This window comes from Amblyomma americanum, chromosome 2 (assembly GCF_052857255.1).
Source record: "Amblyomma americanum isolate KBUSLIRL-KWMA chromosome 2, ASM5285725v1, whole genome shotgun sequence".
Lineage (NCBI taxonomy): Eukaryota > Metazoa > Arthropoda > Arachnida > Ixodida > Ixodidae > Amblyomma > Amblyomma americanum.
Window position 1 is genome coordinate 91,848,641 of NC_135498.1, and position 24,412 is coordinate 91,873,052.

The window sequence follows — 24,412 nt, forward strand, 5'->3', positions numbered from 1 at the left end:
CACGTAGGCGCCACTCTTGTCACGCTCCGCCCGGACGTCCAGCTGCTCCAGGTTTGTGCATCCCCGGGCCAGGCACGAGAGGGAGTCGGCCTGGTTGACGCCGCAGGGAGCGAGCGCCAGTGCCCGGAGGTGAGGCAGCGTGGTACCTACCACTGCGGACCCATTCGTGCCGCGGTCGCAGTGAAATAACGCTAGGTTCAACTCTGTGATGTTGGAAACGCAGCTCTTTAAAAAGAGCTGCGTTCCCTCCATGTAGCGTTTGCAGGCGGTCACAGTTCTGAGCGGCTGCTCTTCAAACGGGACAAAGTGTGCAAGGCACAGTGACAGTGAAGAGACATCCTTCCAGCGCTCGGGATCCGCGACGACTTCGGAAAGGCGGCGGCGGTCTATGTCTGCATTGGCTTTCATGACCACCACTGCTTCCTTGCTCCCTCTTAGTTCATGGTTCAGCAGCCCTTTATCGAACACGGTCACATTACGGGAAAGTACCGGCCTCAGCCGAAAACTTATGCTGTTGTGAACAATGTCTACGACTTGAACGCGGCGTGGCTCCCGATGGCGGGGTCTTCGTGGTGCTTCGGGGGCGAACACCCATTCGGAAGTCAACTTTAGCTCGTTCAAGTTTTTCAGGGGACGAGCCACTTCCATACTTAAACCTAGGTCGGCGATGTATACACTTGCGCCTTCTTTCCGGATAGAGTGGATGTGCAAGTTTTGCAGCCCGCGACAATGCTTGAGGAGGATCGTTAAAAATTCAACATTCTGTTGCGAAACCACCAGCTCTAAATACATGCTCTCCAGTTGCATGTCTGGCGGCTCGACGTTGGGGACCAACAACTGCTCGTAGAACCGGCCATCGTGCAGCGTCCATTCGAGCTTTCGCACTTGGCTTAGCTTAGTAGCTAGAAGATCGAACAGATGCCAAGGTTGAACGACGCAGTTAACACAATACAGTTCTTTCAAATCACTGCAGCTGGAGACGCAGTTTAGCAGGACTGCGGACGACAGCGAAAGGCAGTTAATGAATTCTAGCTTTTGCACACGACCCGAAATATTTGCCGCGTGAAATTGTTCCATCGTGCGCTCGTCGGTGTCGGGAGTGAATCGGAGCTTTCGAACGATACGCTCCTGGAAGGCGATATATGCGAGGCTGGGAACAGCTTCGGCGAACGCCATCAGGGACCCTCCGTCGAGGAGTGAGAAGATGTTCTCCCATGCTAGAACTGTCAGGGAATCAATACCTTTGAAGGGGCCCGAACTCGGTGGCATGCTGAAAAGTTCCTTGGAACGGAGTTTCCCTTGTGGCCAACGAGACGGTCGAATTCTTGAAAAACAGTACCAGCTCCTCCGCAACCAAATGGTGACCGTAGAACGCCAAATAGCGACGAAGATTCTACTCACTATTCTTGGCAGATCCTCAAAAAGGCAGACAAAACGAACGCGTAGACTTCAGTGAACGAACTGCTGATGTGACCGGCAAAACGTGGTACTTGGTGATGATGGGGGAGAGGGAGGGGGGAACGCGACGCGGCAGTAATCTCTCTCTGATGACTGGCGAACAACCTCTGCTGGGGGTCCACTCTCATAGGAGGGGGAAGGGCCTGAAGAAAGGGAAGGGACGGTTTGACAGGCTGAGATATGGACTCCTCACGCGTTAGTCACCACTACCCCGTCGGGCGAGTTGGTTCATTTCCTAAGAAAAGCCTCCAAAACGGAAACCAGAAGATGTCAATGCAAGCACGTCGGCGCACAAATAACTGACAGCTTATTTCTTCTTATTTTTTTTTGCCAAGAATTCACTACCCGCTGCGCTGCAGAATCTCGAAAATCTGTACACTCATAAACAGCATACAAAAATTACATGAAGGACGCGATAGCCTAACATTTTCTCTTGTTTATTTTTTTCTTTATGGACTGGACCCGTGATGGGCCCAGTTCCTTTGCGATAGAGATACCGAAGGCAAACTGACAAAAGAAGCGCCGTGCTTTTTTTTTCTTGAAAGCCTCTAATATCTCTCGTTATTTTATCTTCAGCCTTGCTTACTAGGAACTCATTTCTTTTCGAACTTCGTGTGCATTTATCCTTGTTATGATGACCGCCAGATTATCACAAATCTGATTTGTATGTCAGTACAAGAGACCATCAGTGCAAGACATCTGATCAGAGTTCATTATAAGGGCCTCCTTTGAGGGATATATGGAGCTTCGTTCATGAGTTGTTTCTATTATCAGTAGTGATGCTTTTTGCCCGCTTTGAGGCTCTTACAAGTTTTGTGTAACTTGATGCTTTTGTTTATTTGCTCTCTTTTGAATTCCTATAAATGTTTTGTACCTTCTTCCGCCCTGCTGTAATGCTGCAAGTCGATTCAGGTGATTAGTACTCCTACCATGCACGGCGCAGCGTCCCGCATTTATTTCCATATTATTTATTTGTACACAGTGTACCCCTATCCTTTCTTACTATCGATCCCACTTTTCTTAACTCTCCCTGTCCTTGTATTCGCGCTAGTCGCAGCTCAGGTGCTTCAGGTTCCGATGACAGATGCAGCTGTTAGCAACATCTTTTCCTCCCATTGTTATTTTATTAATAAATAGCTACTAAAACAACAAATAAATAAAATCGATCGCAATCATCTGGACATCGGGGCACACGGATGTGCCCGCGACCAATATGGCAGCACATGCCGCTGCCGCTTCAAGTGGGACGATCAACTCTTCATTACCGCCACTCCACAGGGCGTACCTGTACTATCTTCTTAAACTACACAGCCTCCTAAGTGGGTGGCTACCATGCAGTGTGCCCGTGCGTCTCTACCTACTTCAAGTCGTTCCCGCATCAAAGAACTTACTCCTCCTGTCCTCTTTCCTTGCAAGACCCGCCTTACACCCTCCCAAGAGGTCTTCATTAATAAGGTTTATGCTGACTCCGCATATACCCCATATACCTTGGCAAAAGGGCGACGGCCCGACATCACTTAGTCCAGAGTTCAACGAAAACTCGTCTGGCGAGGAAATGATGCCATTATGAAAAACCGAACACTCAAGAAAAGGAAGAGGGAAAAAAGAAACGACGTTTCGGGACCATTATGGGTCCCTTGTTCACATATGAAAACGAAAAACAGAACGGCCGTGTTTATACGAGTGATGGTCGCAGTAATGACCATGCGTATGCTGCAGGCATGGGCCCACGTGTCCGATTAAGTGTGTGCGGAGTTGATTGGATATGGAATGACTTAGGAGTAGGCGGGAAGATAACGATTTCTCGGTGGAAATGATACTGGCTGCGTCCCAGGCGATAATGTGACTGGTGCACTTCTGGTAATCTGCCAAGGCGTTTTCCTCGGTGCGTCCCTTCGCAATGTCATTTTTATGCTCCCCGAGCTGTCTCCTTTAGTCCCCAGCTTCGCCGATGTAGGCTCCATCGCAATCCTGACAAGGAATCTTGTAAACAACCCCGGGGTATCTAGTGCTGTAAAGCTTGTCTGTCACCCGCACAATTAAGTTGCTGTCTGAGGTTGTTTCTAGGCACGTGGCAGATTTGAACGTCATATAGTCACTGAAGATTCTTGCCAGTGTTTCGCTCACACCAACCGCGTAAGGAATGGCGGCTCGCTTCCGCTCGGTATTCTTCGGTGCTGTGGGTGGATTTGAAGATCAGCATTGCTGCGAGTTAAGAATTTGCCTGCCTTGGGTAGCCATTTCTAGAGAGCTCTTCTTTTATACTTCTTTTTCTTCTTTCCTTCGCGCTTGCGGGGATGAACATAGGCGTTGCGCGCGTGTGCCACGGAGCGCTTGTGCCCTACCGGATGCGCAGAGGCAAAGTTCAGGTATTGGCCTGTATGTGTGGCTTTCCGGTAGGCCGACTTCACGAGGCCATTCGCTGTGCGCTGCACTAAAACATCGAGAAAGGCAATGCGGCCGGAACTCTCCTCTTCCATTGTGAACTGTGTCGCTGGTTGGATGGAGTTCAGATGGCGTAGTAGGGCAGGCGCGTTTTGCTGGTTCAACACGCAATAGCAGTAATCTACATAGCGCAGAAAAATTTTTGGGCGACGAGGAAACGAAGCAAGGGCGAGGGCCCCGATGGTTTCCAAGGCAAGGTTGGCGCAAGTGACCGAAATCGAAGCGCCCATGGCGGTTCCAAACACTTGCCTGCCTGTTGTCTGGCAACTGGGCGTTGTCTTAACGAGCGCTTGGTAGAGCATCGCCGAAATATCGATTCGGTAAGTGGCTGGGGCCATTTAGCTGCCCACATTCGTCGTCGCTTGCACAAGCCGGCATGCAAAGCGTTTTTGAAGGATACACGAGTTCTGCGCAGGTTCGGCACACAGTGAAGCCGCGAAACTTTCGAAGCCCTATGTATCTTGCATGAAGAAGATAAGTGTGTCAGTTCCCCATCTGTCGCGCTCGGAAAAATAGGAAATTGATTATTTGCAGGAAAATGGGATTGTAGGTTCAGGCAGGTAAAAAATAAAATGACAAAAGTCTGCGATGTGCTCTTGTACGCAGTTGGTTGATTTGCCTTTGTTTAGTTTAGATGCATTCGTCATTTGTGGACCGGCGTGTGTTGATAGCTTTGAACGGTAGGTGGCGATAGCGGTGCAGTCATGACATTTAATGAAGAGGGCGGCGAGCATAGAATGCAGGAGTTCGTGCTAAAGGTAGTGAATGAGTACAAGTATCTTGGGGTGTGGATAAATAACAGTGTTGAGTATCTGACAGAGCATGAAAAATATGTAATGAATAAAGCTAGTAGGAATGCAGCTGTCATGAAAAATAGGGCACTGTGGAATTACAATAGGTATGAGGTGGTAAGAGGGATCTGGAAAGGGGTGATGGTCCCTAGCCTGACCTTCGGGAATGCGGTCCTGTGTATGAGGCCAGATGTTCAAGCAAGGCTGGAAATTAGGCAACGGGGAGTAGGGAGGTTAGCTTTGGGAGCACATGGCAATACACCAAATCAGGGGGTACAGGGTGATATGGGATGGGCGTCTTTCGAGAGCAGAGAGGCTAGCAGTAAGATAGCATTTGAGGAACGATTGAGAAGGATGGAGGAAAAGCGGTGGGCTAGGAAAGTTTTCAGATACCTGTATATAAAGAATGTTGACACGAAATGGAGAAAGCGAACTAGAAAATTGACAAGCAAATATCTGTACAGCAGTAAGGGGGCAAATCAGCAATTATCGGTTAAGAAAAAGGTTAAAGGAACAGAGAGAGCTTTGTTGAAAACAGGGATGCTGACGAAATCGGCACTAGAAACATACCGGACCTTTAAACAGGAAATTGTCAAAGAAAATATCTATGATAATTGTAGGGGAAGTTCTTTGTTGTTTGAGGCCAGGACTGGAGTTTTGCGGACTAAGAAGTATAGAGTCAGGTACCAGGAGATAGACACTTTGTGCACTGCGTGCGGAGAGGAGGAGGAAACGGCTGAACACTTGATACTTTTCTGTAAAGGGCTTCACCCTACAGTGGAAGGCAGCGGGGCTGACTTACCCAGGCATTGGGGTTTAGGGATAGTGAAGGGAAAGTGGATTTTAAGAGGTTAGAAGTAACCAAGCGAAGGTTATCTGATTGGTGGCTAAAAGCAAGACAGGAGTAAAATTTCACAAGACATGGCTAGGTGGCTTGAGCCACCGCCCGATGTAAAGGGTTCAGCCGTATCCATCCATCCATCCATCGTATATAAAAGTCCTTCAAGTGTGCAATCAATTTCAGTTGAAGTCCGGTGTTCGTGTTGTCTTCTGCCTTCGTCCTTGTCTCTTCCACTGGTACCATGTTCCATAATAATGGAAACAACCAACTAGCCCAGCTGTCTACCCTTAGTAAGGCCTATCTATAGGGCGCCGTCTCTCACAGACTGTCATCATGCCCAGCAAGGTACGCACACACTGGCGGCAAAACGCGCGCGCACGCCGCCGGGGGGGAGCCGCGTGCCGCGAAACCTGCCGCGGCGGCGGGTTGATCTGCCGCGCAGAGGATGGGTTGAGGAGGCATTTTCGGCGGCTTGCCGCGTGCCGCGGGGCGGGGAGACCAATGAGGGGTGCCCGGCTTAGTCACGTGGGGAGCGTCTGTGTCGCCACCTCTTGGCTCCTAGCAAAGCTGCCTTTAAGAGGTGGTGACAGAGCCGCGCGCGCTCCTCCACAAACCACGAGCAGGAACCTCGACCGCTTTGGCATGAAAGGAGCATTGCGCGGCGGCGCCTCGCCGCCGGTGTGGCCGTCCCATTCGCGCCGCGAATAGTGCCGCCAGCGATTTGCCGCGCGTTTTTCCGCCAGTGTGTTCGTACCTGTAGACCGACAGACGCAGACTCTCCCACAAAGCGCGTCTCTCGCGTGTCCCTTCCCCAGGAGCGGTCATTCTTTCTGTCTGCAGAATGCCTTGTTGAACGCGCCTCAAGCTGTCAACTAGCGCCACAATAGACATCCCAAGCTTTGAGCAGCGTTGCCTCCGACATGGAACAAAAGTCACTCGACGCGGATTATGATGGTTCCTCGTCGCTGCACGCGTGCGCCCCCCTGGCGGCAAGAATGTGCACGATGGCATGAGAGCCACGACTGGTCTCAGAGCGGAGGGGGGGGGGGGGGGGGCGAGCGAAAAAAGCGCGCGCTCCCCTAGAGACCAGACAGGGGGTAATGGACCAGCCGCGTGCGAGCCGACCTAACGTGTACGCTCCTGGAGGGGTTTGACCTTTCCGGTATTCTCGAAATCCCTTGCTGTCCGGCTCCCATTATCGGGCTGGGTAAGGAATGTGACTGACCCCTTCTCTGCCGCTGTGCAGTGGCCATAAAAAAAATAAAAAGAAAATGGGCATTCCTTTTTCGCAAACCGAAACGGGAAACACTGAACAGCGCCGCGAACTTTACTGTGATTATATATTTTCTTAGCCTTTTCGAAAACATTCGACTCGGGAGCAGGACGAATTTTTCTTTAACTCCTAAATTTCTGGGAAACCTGTATACCTTTCGTTTGCAGGGGTATGGCTGCGTTCGGCTGGATGAAATGAGTAATTGCACCCCTTATTACAACTCCAGTTTTACACAGGTGTCTTCAGGAGTTCGGAAAGGTTCAGTAAGAATCTTGGACGCTTACTGTTTTCATTTGCATTAATGATATCCCCTTTCTTGTGAACTCTCATAATAACCTTTTCCCTGATGTTTGCGTCAATTTTAAAGAAATAAATAACGCTAAAGAGATTGCTTTACTTCAATCTGACCTTACCACTGTAAAACTGGTGCAAGGAATAGTCAATGCAGCGGAATAATAACAAATGCAAAGCCATGCATGTATCCAGAGAAGCTTCCACCCCAACAGCATAACGAGCCCATATAAGCACTATTCGGGTGCTAGGATACTTACACCAAAACTTTTGTGATGTTCCTTCTGATTTGAAACTGTTGCTATATAAAACATTAATACGATCTAAACCTGAGTATGCTACACCGGTATGGGACCATAATCCAAAATAACTGAGTACGCTTTATTCTTGCTAACTGCTACCACACAGCGAGCATATTTACTGCCTCCCATCACAGAAATCGCGTATGAAAGAGTTCCGTATTGCCCTTTTCCACAAGTTGCACTATCATCCCGCTCTATACGTGATTTCCTCATCCTTCAGCCAATCTATGTTAGCTCATCGCAATGGTCAGCTTCACAAAGTCGGCATTGTGTCACACCGCACTAAATGCTTCTCCCAATCATTCCTGCCGCGAACCTCACGCGGCTGGAACCACTTTGCGGCAGAAATTGTTGGCACTAATAATTATGAGCTGTTCCGCGAATCATTAGCTAACGTTATATGATCAGGCACTAATCCGGAGCTTCAGAGCTTATAGCAGAATCGACTATTGCCAATGAAGGTCCGCACAGAGAATAAAAGAGGCAGAAAAAACGCATCAAGTTTCACGACTGGGAGTCGAATCCTCGGCGGCGCGAACAAATTAGCTTCAAAAGCCGCTGCACGAGACCACTATAGGCTATCGCCGCTTTTTTTTAAACATGATATTTATTACAGTGAAGCAATGTTCCATGTACATGAACTGTGTACAAACCGCGAAGAAAGCAATAGCAAATCAACACAATGCATATTACGACACACCTAAAAAATCAAGAACCAGAAAAGACGCGACGCAGGGCACAGCACTGTTACATCGTAATACGACAGACCTAAGCAACAACGTACTAGAAACAAGGTAATGAACAACACAACACTAGGAGTGGTTGCCACTCTGATTCAAATTCAGTCCGGGCACACAATTCCTTTAGCTGAAAAATCATTCTGCTCAAGTAGGTTTCTTGTAGCCTTTATAGCGAGACATTGCCCTTGAGAACATGGTTAGAAAAAAGGCCATTTTGGTTACCATGGTTAATTGCCACCTTTGTGATACTCCAGAAACGACTGACCTTTGTTTCATCGATTGCAACGATGCTGTTCACTTCTGAGATATCTTGCAACGGATATTGAAAAAAAAAGAAACGTAATTTCACAGCGCACTTTGTGCGGTATCCCACTGCACTGCCATTTGTTGGTGAACCTTTAAACATGTTCTTTCTGACTGGGCTACACAGCCGCTGGAAAACGAGCATGATGGAACGACATTGTGAACTAGGCTCTCGCCCCAGCCGAACACGCCTAGTGGTAAGCTGCACCATACTCTCATGCTGTGCATTGCAGAGTGTCTTCATGTTCCATCTGCTCCGTCCGTCGTCATTGCCCGCTCAATGTCGTCTTCTAGTTAGCATAAATCCAAGCTTTCGCACTGATTCGGACCCGCTGCGGTGGCTCAGTGGTGGCTCATGAGCGAATTTTAATGTGTTTACGTAACCCCAAGTGCGGGTGACGTAGTTTTAGCATCTGTGTTGTGTTGTTCGCGTGGATTGGTTTGTAAATGACGTGCTGAAGTCGGCAATAAAGAAAAAAAGCGGTATCTCAGTGGTTATGGCGCTCGGCTACTGATCCGGATTCCCGGGTTTGTACCCGACCACGGCGGCTGCATTTTTATGGAGGCAAAACGCTAAGGAGCCCTTTGTGCTGTGCGATGTCAGTGCACGTTAAAGATCCCCACGTGGTCGAAATTATTCCGGAGCCCTCCACATCAACACCTCTTTCTTCCTTTCTTCTTTCACTCCCTCCTTAATCCCTTCCCTTACGAAGCGGTTCAGGTGTCCAACGATATATGAGACAGATACTGCGCGATTTCCTTTCCCCCAAAACCAATTATAATTATTACCACTGATTCGAGTGTAGTGAACAGTCTCTGTAGCGTTTCTCTGTTTCAATTTGTGGGGGTGATTAATTAGAGAATAATAGTGTAATTATTTTCTCGTCTAAAAATAATTGATAAGAAAGCAGAATAAAAAATGATGGTCGGTTTGCGGAGCTATAGGCAAAATGCGAATTATGTGCGATAGCAGTTTGGTTTGCACTTCGGTTCCAGTTTTGAGATCCAGTGCGCACAGATAGTAGGATAGCAATTTCGAGTTAATGTCCACGTATACACCATTCCCTCCACTACAATCATAGATCCCTGGCAGCCCTCCAGCCACTCCTGGCGCAGTGTTGCAGTGGTCATGCGATGCGCAGCTGCCGCTCTATGGCAGGTGCTACCATCGACGAGACTTGGGTTGCTACCCAGGTTGCTCTCTGCGAGCAGCCTCTCGCGATTAATTGAGCGGCCTGCTGGGGATGGCTTGCTTCAGTGCCGTAACGTTCGATGGAGCTAGTTCCTTACGCCCGCAGAGAAAAAAAAAGTCTGCGTGCCCTAATGGATAAGATCACAAGATTGCAGGTTCGAGTCGTGTCACGAACGAGCAGTTTTACTTTTTTTTTTCAACAGTGAAAGCTGGAATAGCTTTGTACAAACCATTTAGAAGAAGCAATTTAGAGGGTATAACGGCGGCTGTCTAACGCGTAACGCGTTTTCACAGGCGCGATAACTGTCTTAGCTTTACATCAGCCATTTGGGTTACAACGGCAGCAGTGGGTGCGTTCCAGTACTCCCAAGTAAATGTTTACTTAGATGGCTTGACGGATAGCCGCCATTGTGAGACGCGTTCCAACTCTCACGAAGACGTCCAAGAACACTGCTTCGCCGAAGTCAACATCGATGCAGGCTAACTTGCACTCTAAAGATGGTGGAGCAGCTGGTTTGGTTTATTTTATGGGGGTTTAACGTCGCAAAGAGACTCAGGCTATGAGAGACGCCGTAGTGAAGGGCTCCGGAAATTTCGACCACCTGGGGTTCTTTAACGTGCACTGATATCGCACAGTACACGAGCCTCTAGAATTTCGCCTTCATTGAAGTTCGACCGCCGCGGCCGGGATGGAACCCGCGCCTTTTGTACCAGCAGCCGAGCGCCATAACCATGGAGTCACCGCGGCGGGTGCCGCGGAGCAGCAGGACCAGTCGCGTGTGGAGCGGAGCGAGCCGTGTTCTTCGCGGGCACCGGAGCACGGAGACGCATCATCTTTTAAGTGTGAGGTTTTCCGTTATGCTAATTTTTATAAGAACTAGCAGCCAATAAAGCAGTCTTTGTGGACCTACGATTGCCATAGCCGCGCACGTGTGTGAACCGCGCGGGAGGAAATCGTGACGGTGAGATCTCTGCTCAAGCGGTAGCAATGAACGCTGTTGGTGCGTTTATAATCTGACGATCCAAGCTGTTTTGCACGTTTTGTTCCGCACTAGATCAAAAAGTTGGTTTCTGTGGTTTGGACCTCCCTATCCCTCGGGGGTTCACAACGGACGCCTTTAAGGGCACGCATCCGTGTTTTTCCTGCTACTGCATGGTAGCCTTATCGAACTCTTTTTGGTTGCAGTCTCAGAAGAACGAAGCGGCTCATCGCGAAGCGGTTTGAATTGGAGACCCAGTTCACGGGGAAGCGGAATTCTAAACAAGCCTGGCTGTAAGTGGTGTGACAAAAAGCAAGCGTGTGTGCGTCGCATGACTGCAGTCCTGTTAGTAGGTAAAACTACTTTGCTCCGAGCATTGAATCTGATGTATGCATGTTCAATCTTTGTTCATCGCATCTTCGTCTCGGGCGTTTTCTGTTGTTCAGGTAGTGTTTCTTGCCTTTTCGTTTGCTGCAAAGCCCCCGCCTGCGTGCGCCAAAGCTCCGACTCGCAGTGTGTAGTAAATAAATACACGCCTTCCTCCAGCAGCACAGCGCATAAACTCTACCGCTCACTTGCGATAGTGTATACATACGAGTTTACCTTGTGAGGGTGATGTGGCCACATATGATAGGTACTTGACAGAGGAATATCCTAGCTGTTCCATTATTCATTTAAGAAAGACACAGGAACGAAAAAAAAACGAACACACTCGTAGTGAAGGAACGGAATAGCACTCGTCATCCTCCCTCACTTCGTCCGTCTTCGCATTTTTACGCTCATTTGTCTTTACTGAATATGCACCAACACACCTAGCAACAAGTACTTGTCATTATTTAGTTCATGGGCCAGCAAAGCCTGAGCCTCAACTGTTGTCGGAATTGCCATGTTTTGTGTTAGTAACATCTACCTTTTAGATCTACTTTTACTGTTTCTTAGTCGAATCCTTCAGGAGCTGGAGCTTTGGGGAGCCACACCAGAGCAGTGCAGCAAAAAGTGGCTCATTTTGCTGAGAAAATACAAGGCAAGTTGGACCACGACCTGGTGTATCACGTGATATGCTTATGCAAACTGTGCTAGTACCTTTCTCATGGCGCGATAATCCAGATGTGGAGGACTATTGTCGTCATTAATAAGCTTAATGTTCGAGGCTTTTTTGCTTCCAGGAGCTCAAGAATCCCCCAACTGGGGCGGGCAGTGAGGATGGGGAGATCGACTGGCCATACTTCCAGCTGCTTGACGACGGCATGAACGGCCGGCCGATTACAAGTCCACCGCGCCTCATTGCATCGGCCCAAGGCGGCAGAGCTGCTGGTGGCAGTGCTGCTGAATGACCGGCTGGAGTGGAGATTTGCAGCTAACAGCAGTATTTGCATGGCCAAGCTTTCCTCTTTTCTTTTCTCCATTGCACTGCATTCTTACTTAGCCTACCTCTTCAAACCTTGAGAATTTCTGCACGCCACATCAAAGCCTGCAACCTGAGAATGTCTCCAGTGCTCATCCAAGCTCTGGTGGAACGCTTGCACTGGCCATCATCAGTCTGGCTGCTTCTTCTGAACTTTCTTAAAGTTTGTGGCTTCTTTTCTTGTGTTATGCCAAGGATCCTGAGCCACCACGTGAGGAGCGACGAAAAAAAAGGCGCCGTCAATCTGCTGATGTTGCAGAACGTCTGCTGAAAAACATGGAGCGGCAGACGGATATGTCAAAAATGTTCGACTTTTTTATGTCGAAACATTCTTGATACGTTTATATAATGTAATACTCTGTCGCATGGAGAAGGACTTTGCACTTGTGAAAGTGCAAGTCTTTTCTGTTGCACAAGTGCAAAGTCCTTTTACGTGAACAAATGTCAAATTACGCGAGAAATTTTTGAAGCTTTGGAGATAGCTAGAGCTGGCGATGACTGCGTAAGTGCTCCGTCAATTCTGTTGTCACAAAAAGAGATGTCCTATCTTACATCGTTCAAGTGTGTCACTCGATGACTGTTATCTTTCAACATTCTAGGATAATGCCTTGCAGACATTATCGAGAGTATAAAATTCCGCTTCTGGAATGAAATAAAATCAGTTGGAAGTAAGCGCTCGTGTTGTCTGTCTCATTCTGTGTCCTTGTTTTTTGCGCTTTTTCGTTCAGCATGGAAAACCAACTCACCCAAACGCGGTCATTATCCTTAATCTCATTTACTCACCTAACTTTTTGCCGCCCCCTGCTATGCTTGCCTTCTCTTAAAATCCACTCCGTTACCCCCAAGGACCAGTGGTTATCTTGCCTTCGAATTATATGCCCTGCCGAAGCCCATCTCTTTCCGTTGATTTCGACTAGGATGTCATTAACCCACGTTTTTTCTCTCATCCACTACACCCGCTACCGGTCTGTTAACGTTGCACCTATCATTTTTTTTCCATACTTCGTTGTGTTGTCCTTAGCCTCCACGTTTTTGCCCTGTAGATGAGCACCAGTAAGATACAGTTGTATACTTTTCTCTTGAGAGATTCTGGTAAACTGTCATTCATGATCGGATAGAACCTGCCATATGCACTTCACCCCATCCTTATTCTTCCAGTTATTTCCCTCTCATGATCATGAGCGGCCACTGCCTGCCAAAAGTAGACGTGTTCCTTTACCACTTCAAGCACCTCACTACCAATTGTGAACTGCTGTTCCCTTGCTACACTGGTGAACATTACTTTGGTTATCTCCATGTTAGTTTTAAGAGGTACCATTCTGCTGTAATTGAACAAACCATTTTATTTATTTTCAATGCCTTCAAGTGCCGAGGCATTACAGAGGGGAGTGGGGGAACAACAACAAAAATGTTCAAAAGCGGCTAAACTAAGTAGGTAAAATAAATGTAAGATAATACAACATTCCAAGAAAGCAAAGAAGCACAGAAACAACAGCAAAAAAGTACACATTACAAGAAAGCAAAGAAATAAAGCTCAGAAACAACAGCAAAAAAGTAACGCATAAAACTGAAAGACAACAGCACAGGAAAAAAATGCGAAGAAATGATGAAGCAAAAATAACTAGGGGTGTCACGCATCAGCCTCATCAGAGACTGAAGATAAACAACATAGTCATTTATGCCAGCCACAGCTGCGGGAAGGTGGTTCCACTCTTTTGATGAGCGGGTTAGTATGAACAACCTGGTTTAAATCACAACGTGATAGTCGTGATCACCAGCTGCTGTTGGACAGGAAAGCCTGGCAGCTAGGTCATTCCTGAATTATGAGGCTTCCTGTTCATTGGACGTTTCGTCTACGTCATCATCTGGGGCGTCTGGCTCCGTATCGTCGTCTGAGAGCTCCTCTGGAGCTTCATCATGCATTCTCATGCACAGATTGGGCATTGCAGCGCTGGCAGCCACAACGTCTGGCGCCTTTCGCACCGAGACTTACAGAGCCTTGGTGAATACTGATGTCCAGCGACCCTTCGATTAAACCAAAAGCTCGCTGAACAATGCAGCGCGCTTTTGCATGAGCCTTGTTGAAGCGGATCTCAACAGGGCTCCGTGTGTCTTTGAAGGGTGTTGTGATGGTCATGGGCACTGTCATGGTACCCAGTTAAAATATCTAATATGCCACGATGGTGACACACTGCCTGTAGTTGTATAGAATAAAACAGTTTCCGGCGGAAATAATCTTGGTGCAATGACTCGGGTGCTTCAATCCTCACGTGACAACCATCAATTGCTCCTACAAAGCCGTCATTATTGGAGAGAGCTTTAAATCCTGCCACAATTTGTGGGAGTTCGTTTTGTTTTGGGAGGTAGGCCATTCTATCCAGCTGCCTCATCATTAGGTTGAGTGCAGAGGTGACCATTCGGAAAGTGGTGGTCCTTGGTACGTTAAAACAAGCCCCCAACACACGGTACGAAGTTCCGCACGCGAATCAGAACAAGAAGACCAGGAGATGCACCTCTCTACTCCATCCGTGGGTCCTTGTAGGTTGGTCGGCCCAAAGCAGATTCATCAGTTCTCGGAAGAACTCTCTAGTGATTATAAAGTGATGCTTAAAATCAAGCTCCTGATTGTGGAGGTACTCAAGGAGTATTGAACGCTGTGTTAGGCAGCAGTATGGACCTCTGGCCTGCAAAATAAAGAAAGCTGTCAAAATGCTGAATTGCAAAGACAATTTTCACAAAAACATTGTCAAGCAAACTTTCAAACCAAGTGTACAATTGCATTTTAGTAATTCAGTGAGATCGGTTGCTCCTGATTATCATTCTCACCAGTATACTGGACAAACCTTTAAATCCTGAGTCTTTTTTTAGACAAAAAACGTGCGCTTCATTCAAGCCGTCCTCTGCATAATTATGAAACAGCGATCTCTATGGCAGGAAACACTGGTACCAGTCTCTCCATGTCGACTACCGCTGCGCAAGCAGTACTTGCACAACAAGTCGCGATCCCTCGTAATATCTGTAGAGCAATACATCCATATGTGCCCCTGCACCGGAAGTCAAATTCCTTTTTTCCCCGCCAGTATTGCATCTAACTTCCCCAATGGCGCCGGGAAGAGCAAACTGGAGCGCGGAAAAGCGCGCGCATGTCGAACGAATACCACCAGCCACTTAACGCAGGAAAAGAAGTACTTCAGTTGCTTCGTGATAGGATCATCTGGAGAAGCATGTTCGAGGAGCATGATACATTTAGCATCAATAATAAAAGCAGAATCGCGTCGTCTTCCGATAGCGGGGACATTGCGCGTGCGAAATGGTGTGCAGCGTCTACAGAAGCGCTGCCACCTATCATGTGATTTGCACAACTGAAATAAAAAGCACACATTTAATGCAGTAAAAATTACCAAACTGTCAAAAACGCGCTTTTAACTTGTTCTATTGACTAATTTCAAACATATAGCAGTGAAACTATTCGTAAGTTTTAGTTTAATTTTAACACAGCAAGGCGGCGCATGAAGTAGCCATGTTCCAATGCGTAGACATGTAGACGGCTTCCTAGACGTCACACTAGACGTCTTGTTAGACGTCTAGAGTATTGGAACGCAGCCAGTAACGCGTTACGACGCGTGACGCTTTTCAGGTTGAAGTATCCACCGTAAAGCTGCACCGTTTGTACCCTAAAAAACACACAAAAAACTGGCGGCTCTCATACCCGCCGTTCACTCCATCCCGTCGACGGGAAGGAGTAGAAGCACACGGGCGTTTTCCGCCTGCATCGAAACGCGGCCGCCGCGGCCATGTTCGGACCCGGGCACTCCAGCTCAATAGCCGAGCGGCCAAACCACTGAGCCACCGCGGCGAGCGGAGCCCAATAGCCAGGTTGGGAAAAAATTATTTACATATGTACACATTCCAGGTTTAACGGATACACTGACATTCCCAGGTATAGACATGACGCTGTGTAAGGCGAGTCAATTAAAGAGATATCATAATCATATTTGGACAAATAACAGGAACTGTTCATTTGAACCTACGGGATAGCACACAGAAGTGAAGCGCCACACAGAAAAAGAAAGACCTTAGCGCCAGTTCGGCCGAAAAACAAGAACGAGGGGATCGTTGTTAACTGAAATGAACGCGCATGACCACTGTCGGGGACACTCCTCTTCCCCCAAGAAAAAGAGCTCCTCGGACAACTCGTCAGCCGTGGGATGAAAAAAGCATAAAGAAGCGCCCAAAAAGTTCCGCGTCAGTGTTCGCGCCGGATATGCATGTGTCTCCCAGCAGTGTACGCAAAATACTCTTCAAAGGAACGGACAAATTTGTGAAGGCAATGCCTGCCCTGTTCCGCGGTCGTCCAAGAGCAGCCCGAGCCACAATCTCGGCTCTGCCTGACAAAAAAAAAATAAACTGTAGTCTGCACGGGCCTTATGACACGCAGGGAAGGCTTAACAATGTGACAAAAGTATACCAGAAGACACCAAGCCTGACGGACTGAACACGGTATAGCTTCTCAAGCAGAGGCAGGTCAAATGTCTGCGCTCTTCATACAGGAGCTGTAATGCCCTCCACGACCGAAGACTGCACACCATCCAATATTCCAGCACAGTCGTAGGTCACACGTAAAATGCACATCTGCGCACACCCCTGTAAAGATATCGCAGATGTGACACGAGTCTGGGGACACCACACAAAAATGTAATGACTGAGTAATTAAGAGCAGCCCCAGACAAGGAGGCGTACTCACGAAAAACATTTAAAGCCTCAAGGAGGCTGCAGTGTTCAGCCACGTAGAGAGTAGTGTCATGCGCATAAGCGGCAACGCGCACCGCCTGGCTGCCTGGCTGGCAAAGGAAGACCTCTAATGAGGGAGTGGCGATCGATTGCCAAGAGAAAAGGCTCTTATGCTGGAACAAACAAAAGCGGGAAGAGGGGACACCCTTGACAGACGCCGCGGCTATCATCAAACGCGGTACTTTCCCGGCCGTCGAGGATCAGAGCGCTGGAAAAAATACCCCTATGCCATGATAAGCGCACTGTCCAACTCTCCCGAGATCACGGCATATACAAAACGAATTCTGCACTTATGCAAAGTTGGCCTCGCCTCTCAACATTCCGATAGTCAGATGATATTGCCATCCGCTTTGACTCGGGGGGAGGGGGTGTTTAGGGGTGGCGACAGAAAAAATAAATTCACTGAATATGAGGGGAGAGGTCTGTGTTCTGAACATGTTCTGTGGCGCCAGTCCAGCTTTATCACATGCTGTCGCTCCTTTTTCTATCCTACCATTTTGCCTGCAAAGGGCTGTGGGGGTGGCTACCTTGATGGCAGTCTACACGGCCTCATGATCTTCTCTCCTCATCTTCTTGCAGCCACTATTACAACTATTTGAATTAATCGCAAAAAGGTAGACATAGCTTTGGAAGCTGTGTTCTCGACGTCACTTCAAACACGGTTGCGCGGTCTGACCATACATGGAAAGTCGTCCGGTAGCAGCCGAGGCAGGGCCGGTTGTAGAGAAAAACGCCTGCTCCCAGGCGCTGCTGTCTCCCGTCGCCCAGCCGAGTCGTGACGGGATACCGCTGGCGAAGCCACGTGACCGGCTTCACACACTGCCTGGTGTGTATGTAATGCGCATGATGCACCTCTAACAACGGCACTTTTACGTGCATGAGCCTCAGAGAATACGGCTTTAACGTAGTTATACGGAGTACAGCCGCCCCCAGACTTAACACGAATGACGGCAATCGTGGCCTAGCCTGCCGCCAGCGCCACGAAGCGATCGGTGCGAGATGACACCTTCGGTAGGTTTACGGTGGCGGACGATAGCTGGTGCGCAGCTCGCTTTGACTGCAATTTGTGATTCCTGCGATACGAGAACTGAAAAGAGCGTTGCCGGGGGCCTTGGAGGCCGCATCGGCGAGCAGAAAGCACAGAAACGCCCCTCTGACGAGAGCGCTGTCCGGCTGTCCACGCGGCAAACAGGCACACGCGAAAAAGCACTCAAGGCTAGCTGTGCACCAGCTATCGCCAGCCACCGTAAACTTGCCGAGAGCATTGTCTCGCACCCATGACTATCGCTTCGTGGTGCCGAAGGCAGTCCCGGCCACGCGTTCCGTCATTCGTGTTAAGTCTGTGGGCGGCTGTAAGTACATGTGCGAAAGCATGTGTTTAGCCTGTTTGGCTCATCCATGGTTTTGCTTTGCTAAGACGTGGCCACGTCTGACGAAGGTATTAAGGCGAGAGCCTTTATAGGATCGTGACTCGTCAGCGGGTTTGTTCGCACAAAATCGTCACACCACAGCTGTCAATCAAACTAGTGACGTCATCGAATAATCCCTAAAGAGAAGCAAAAAAACATTAAAAATGATTAATAATCAGAAATAGAATAAATTCAAAGAAAATAGATATAAAAATTAAACAAAAACCAATAAGGCAGATTTTGATCGAGCTGATTTCGACTGTGTCGAATAAAGAAATGTGAAGTTTTACAAACAATTCTGAATTCTTTAATCAACATCTTCAGAACGACTCAGCGACACAAACAACAACACCGCGCTGAAAGTATTTCGCCTCACCGCACTTAAGGCCGCGAGAGGGCAGCGGCGCTTGTTTGCTGTCAGTGGGCTAGGAAAGTTTTCGTATACCTGTATATAAGTAATGTTGACACGAAATGGAGAAAGCGAACTAGAAAATTGACAAGCAAATATCTGGACAGCAGTAGGGGGGCAAATCAGCAATTATCAGTTAACAAAAAGGTTAAGGAAACAGAGAGAGCTCTGTGGAAAACGGATGCTGGCGAAATAAGCACTGGGAACATGCAGGATTTTAAAACAGGAAATTGCCAAAGAAAATATCTATGATAATTGTAGGGGAAGCTCTTTGTTGTTTGAAGCCAGGACGGGAGTCTTGCGGACTAAGACATATGAAGTCAGGTACCATACGAGATAGACACGTTGTGCGTTGCGTGCGGAGAGGAGGAGGAAACGGCTGAACACTTGATACTTCGCTGTAAAGGGCTTCGCCCTACAGTGGAAAGCCGCGGTGCTGATTTATAAAAGTCATTGGGGTTAAGTACAGTGAAGGGGAAGTAGATTTTAAGCGGGTAGAAGTAACCAAGCGAAGGTTATCTGATTGGCGGCTAAAATCAGGAAAAGAGTAAAATTTCATGTCATATCTAGGTGGCTTGAGCCACCGCCCGATTTAAAGGGTTCAGCCGTATCCATCCGTCCATCCATCCATCTGCTCGAGCCTGTCGAGGAAACAGGTGCCGCGACGAAAGGTGGTCGTGGGTTTGGTTCCGCTCGATTCTGGGATAGAAGCTCGGATAGTAGCGGTCATTGACAGCAACGCTTCGGTGAAAAAGGGAGAGCCGAATGCAGTTCAGGCACATTTGCGGGGAAGATATTGGGGACCCGGCCCACTAGATAGCTGCGGCGCGTCTGCGGTGCTTCTTACCTAACTGTGGACTCCGCATATATATACCTGCGCGGAGCCGTTAATTACCGAGCTGTACTACATATCTGAGCTTGATGTGATGCTTCAGATTTCAATCTTGTGACCGGCGAAATTTTCTGACCAAATGCAGCCTAAACAAATGCAGGACGGTCACTTGAGTTTGCTTCAACTTTGAATGAACAGATGAGACCTCATGCTTTCTTTGATCTTGAAATAAATTCTTGGGGCATGCGCTTCATTTTTTCGGTGGAATCGTACACGGCCACCCAGGCGGCGTCTTTTTCTTTTTTTAAACGTCTTTATTTCTGCATAAAATAGGCCTAGCCTTGCGGCAGAAATGAGGGGCTTCATGGAGGTGGAGGTGGGGGAGGGGGAGGAGGGCCGGTCTCCACTTCTTCGAAGTGGGGTGGTCCTGTGGTCGGCTCTGCGAAGAAATGGCGAGGCCCTTCTTCTTCCTTGAAGTATAGGAGAAAAGCCCGCCAGAGCCGGAGTGCGTCCGATGATCCGATGTGTAATGGTGAATCGACCCATTTCTGCAAGGTGCCAGGTCGGTGCCCGCCCAGGGACTGAAGTGCTTGCTCCCGCATCACGTCAAAAGCAGGGCAGCGCCACAAAAGGTGTTCAGGCGTGCCTCTGGCCGGGCATGCCTGGCATTGAGGGGTTGGGTATGAGTGCGGGTTGATGAGGTTGAGCTTTGCTGGCGACAGAAGCTGGCCAGTCTGGGCGCGGCGGAGGAGTACCGCCTCTACCCTTCGGAAAGTTCTAGGCGGGCGGCGGTATAATTGCTCAGGGTTCGCCACATGCTGGAGGATGCGGCGGCGATAGCATTGTGCGCGATGCCATGTCTCGGCCCTATCCATAGGAGGTGACGACGGATGTGCAACGTCATCACGGGCCCAAGAAGCGGAAACGAGTGTGCATCCAGGCAAAGGTGCGGAAAGAGCTGCAGCGCGCGCTGCCTGGTGTGCCTTTTCGTTTCCAGTGATTCCTTCATGTGCAGGAATCCATCTAATAACAATAGTGTAGCCCTCCTCTCGCAGGCGTCGGGCTTCCGTTCGAATTGCGCTGAGAACGGCATAGTCTGCTCCCCCCGCGCGGCATGCGGTGTACGCTGCTTGTGAATCAGTGTAAAAATGGTAGGTGCATGGAGCCGGATCCTGTCGATCTACTATTCGAGTAATGGCAAGGCGTATGGCAATGAGCTCGAGATTAGTGACAGTGTGTTCCTCGGAGAGCCGTTCAACTATTGTGGTATCTGACTCAGAGTCGTGACAAGCTATTGCGGCGCCAAGTTGAAACTGAGCGGCGTCTGTATATAGTTGGATAGCCCCTTCCTGGGCTAGCTTGTATGACATCTTCTCGTGACGTTTAGCGGCAGCTTTGCGCCTTTGGGGATTAGCTGAACCCATGTTCTTTGGTAGTGGCATACCCTCTACTAAATCGATTAGTTCCCATGGTGGGGCAGGAGACGACAGCAGCTCCAATTTGTCAGTGTTGTAGCCTAATGCCCGCAGGATCTGACGGCCAGCCGCCGTTGTGGAGAGACGGACACGCTGGGCTTGCAAGTGCTGCTCTGCCACATCCTGTAGGGCATTGATTTTGCTGCATGCGTGTAGGTCCTCTACTGGGCAGAACTGTGGTAGGCCAGTAACAAGGCGCATCGCCTTCCGATTGATTCGCTCAAGCTGAAGGCTTTGGGTCGCGTTAAGCCGCATGTAGGAATATGCATGCAGTATTTTTGATGTTATGAGTGCAAGGGCTATCTGACGGAGTCCCACCTCTTTGATTCCCCACCCACGCGCAGAGACGCGGCGCATAAGATGTAAGGCCTGATGGCAACTAAGCACCGTGTTATGAATCCAGCTTTTGGCTCCTCCATCCTCGCCAATAAGCATTCCGAGTATACGGATTGTTTGTTTCCGGTTATTTGCCGGCGGCGTCTTTATGTCGTGGATGAAGTGAACTCGTCGCTTGAGTCAGGGTGATACTGCAAGCTCGCGCTCTGACGCGGCAACCTCGATCCCTACCAAAACAGCTCGCTAATTTTTGCACCGTGCGTTGTGTTGTCAGATGCCGGCACGAAGAAGAGACACGACACTGACAAAGCGCGGACTATCAAGTGTCAGCTACAGCAGGTACTCTCGTGTCGAATTTTCTCAACATGGCGCGCGCAGTGCAAAAGTGAAAAACTACCAAGCCCAGTTTGCTGCCTTATAAGGGGCCGTTGTGACAATCTATACTACCAATCTAGACTACCAACTTTGTGCAAAACAACGACTGCTCCAGAGTGGTAACAAGGCTTCCTAAGTGCGCTTATGTGTGTGCGTTGTGTGCAGAGGAATCTCACACAAGACACAAGGGGCGCCTTTTGTCAGATATTTACCCGGTGTGCTCACGGACCGCAGACGTTGCAGCGAGAGGCCGGATCAACGATCACTTCCTCACGATTGTGTCTGAACTAAATGAGACTTTCTTGTTTCATGAAAGCGCTCCAGTCATTGACACTATCCTAACTTTTATCACAGAATCGAGAACCAAACCCACAACTTTCGTCGCGGCGTCTGTTTTCTCGGCGGGCTCGAGCAGGGCAAACAAGCGCAGCTGCCCTCTCGAAGTGGCGTTCGTTTACGACGTAGTTACGTGCAATATTGCGCCCTGCGACTATCGGCCTAATCTCCGATGCACGCGGATGCCAAACGGCTGTCTCAATGCGACACGCGGAGAAAACATGGTTGCGGAGCAGGCGTTCGTCAGCTACTTGCACCTGAATTATAGCGAACTAATATACTGGTCTAGTGGCGCGAACGGAGGCGCGCGGCAGCGGCTCGGCTGAAGCAAAACGCCTCTCCTCGCCGCAGGGGGCGCTGCCGCGCCTTTTACTAGCATGTTTACTAGCATCGCGCCCGTGCCGCCACCCTAGCCAGGCAGTAGGAAAAGCTCTCTGCGTTTTTGCGCTTCACTGCTGGGGTTCTAGGCCCAAGTTCTGCATCTGTTGGCAAGCTTAATTTATTTCTGTCGCACCTGAGTGCGTGAAAAAACCAGACAATTGGAATGAAACTTCACTTCACTTCACTTTATTCACCTTAAAGACCCCCTGCAGAGGGTATTACATAAGGGGTGGGTCAATATGTTGATCAACAAGTACAAGTCATTTCTTTGAAATAATTGTTTAGCGTATCTGAAAATGCAGACAGGTGTGTGATGGCAGCGATATCGGTGGGGAGGCAATTCCAGTCCACAACAGTTCGGAGAAAGAATGAACCTGAAAAAGTTGCAGTACGCGACACAGGGCGGGCGATCTGAAACGGATGGGCAGTGCGGTGAGATATGCGGTTCGGATGAGTAATGTAGGGTGGTTGATTTAGAGAACTATGGAAAAACTTGTGGAGCAAATAGAGGCTGGCAATGCGGCGGCGGTCTGCGAGGCTTTCAAGAGCGGAATTCTTCTTCAGAGCTGAAACGCTGGTGGTATATGAATATGCAGAGTGAGTCCGTTACTGGATGGTCTGAAGCAACTCACTTTCCAGAACTCTACTGACTGCGGCCAGCAATTTCTCTGGTAGCTTGACCTGCACCCGCTTTCTGGCGCCAGGGTGATGCTTGTGTTTGAGCTCAGAAGTCTCAAGAGCCTCGGTGATATTTGGGGGAATCGAGACAGCGCTGTTCACCTTAGTTATTGTCTGCGCAAAAAACAGGGAATAGAACACAACGACTGTTAACGTTTTAGAATGTGGCTGAATTCATCAATACCGTTGCTAAATCGACAATGGGATATAATAGTAACGTTGATGGCGTAGTTACTAGCAACGTTACTCGCTCTCATTCGCTCAAGTCATTCAAAACCTTGCAGTCATAAAGGCACTAAAATATGCAATCAAGAACTTCACAACTTTTGGTCCATACAACACTTTCCCAACCAATAAACAAAAAAGAGAATACCGAGAGCTTTCGTTCGTCTAACTTTGTGCGCAAAATTGACATTCCACGAATATCGGTGCGCATTTCAGCTAGAAAAAATGAACAGCTCACCCGAACACTACAGATGCAATGTGGTACTCTCAAGCACACAGCCAGTGAGCGTAAATGGCTCATTTTTTGAAGCGCTACCATAAAAGATAGGTGAACACCGGAGCAAGCACGCACATGGCACACACCACCGCAAACAAGCGAGGTTCTTGGATTGACTTCGGATGTCTTCGGCTTCTGCGTTATGTCACCTCGACAAGTTTCGTTTCTTGTGATATCGTTTCGTGTGATATCACAATAGGGACGCACACAGGCAATGATGGTAGGGCGTCTGGATAATGGTGAAATAGAAGAAAATCTACAAGAGGCGATCGACATTGTCGAGGAATACGCGGAATGGGCAGGGTTAAAATGCTCGCCCAGCAAATCCGAACTTCTGGTGATCCGGGGGGCTAGCAAACGCGATACCAACGCAGGAGACATTCTGGTAGAAGTCAATGAGACACCGGTAGCCAGAGTGGACAAAGTCAAGGTCTTGGGACTGATAGTCCAGGACAATAGAAAGAACACAGAGACAATAAACAGACTTAACATGACAACCAGGCTGATAAGGCGAATAGCCAACGAAAGACGATGAGTCCAAGAGAAAGATCTGTGCCAAATGGTTCAGGCTTTTGTTATAAGCAGAATTGCATACGCCATCCCCTATCTCAAGCTAAGGCTGGCGGAAAAGAATAAAATAGAGGGGATCATACGACAGGCATATAAAGTAGCCCTGGGACTACCACACTGCACCCCAACGGAAAGACTTCTTAAACTTGGGATCTACAACACCATTGCGGAACTGTGCGAGGCACATCTAAATCACACAATTAAGACGGCTCGCCACCACACATACAGGATGTAAGATCCTGGCCCGCCTATGACTACGTGATAGAATCCCGAAAAAAAAAACGCGCAGACAAAACT

General features: G+C 48.7%; 1 protein-coding gene across 1 annotated transcript; it reads left to right on the plus strand.

Moving 5' to 3' along the window:
• Positions 1 to 4,083: 4,083 nt before the first annotated feature.
• On the plus strand, positions 4,084 to 11,950 carry LOC144119878 (uncharacterized). The gene is made up of 3 exons (XM_077652396.1): positions 4,084 to 4,100; positions 11,556 to 11,640; positions 11,783 to 11,950. The coding sequence occupies exons 1-3, from the start codon at positions 4,084 to 4,086 to the stop codon at positions 11,948 to 11,950; spliced, it is 270 nt and encodes an 89-aa protein (XP_077508522.1).
• Positions 11,951 to 24,412: the final 12,462 nt, after the last annotated feature.

What these genes read in the sequence shown, in the direction of transcription:
- LOC144119878 (XM_077652396.1), top strand. An exon ending in TTTTGCTGAGAAAATACAAG is followed by an intron (nt 11,641 to 11,782) that starts GCAAGTTGGACC and finishes TTTTGCTTCCAG; the next exon opens with GAGCTCAAGAATCCCCCAAC.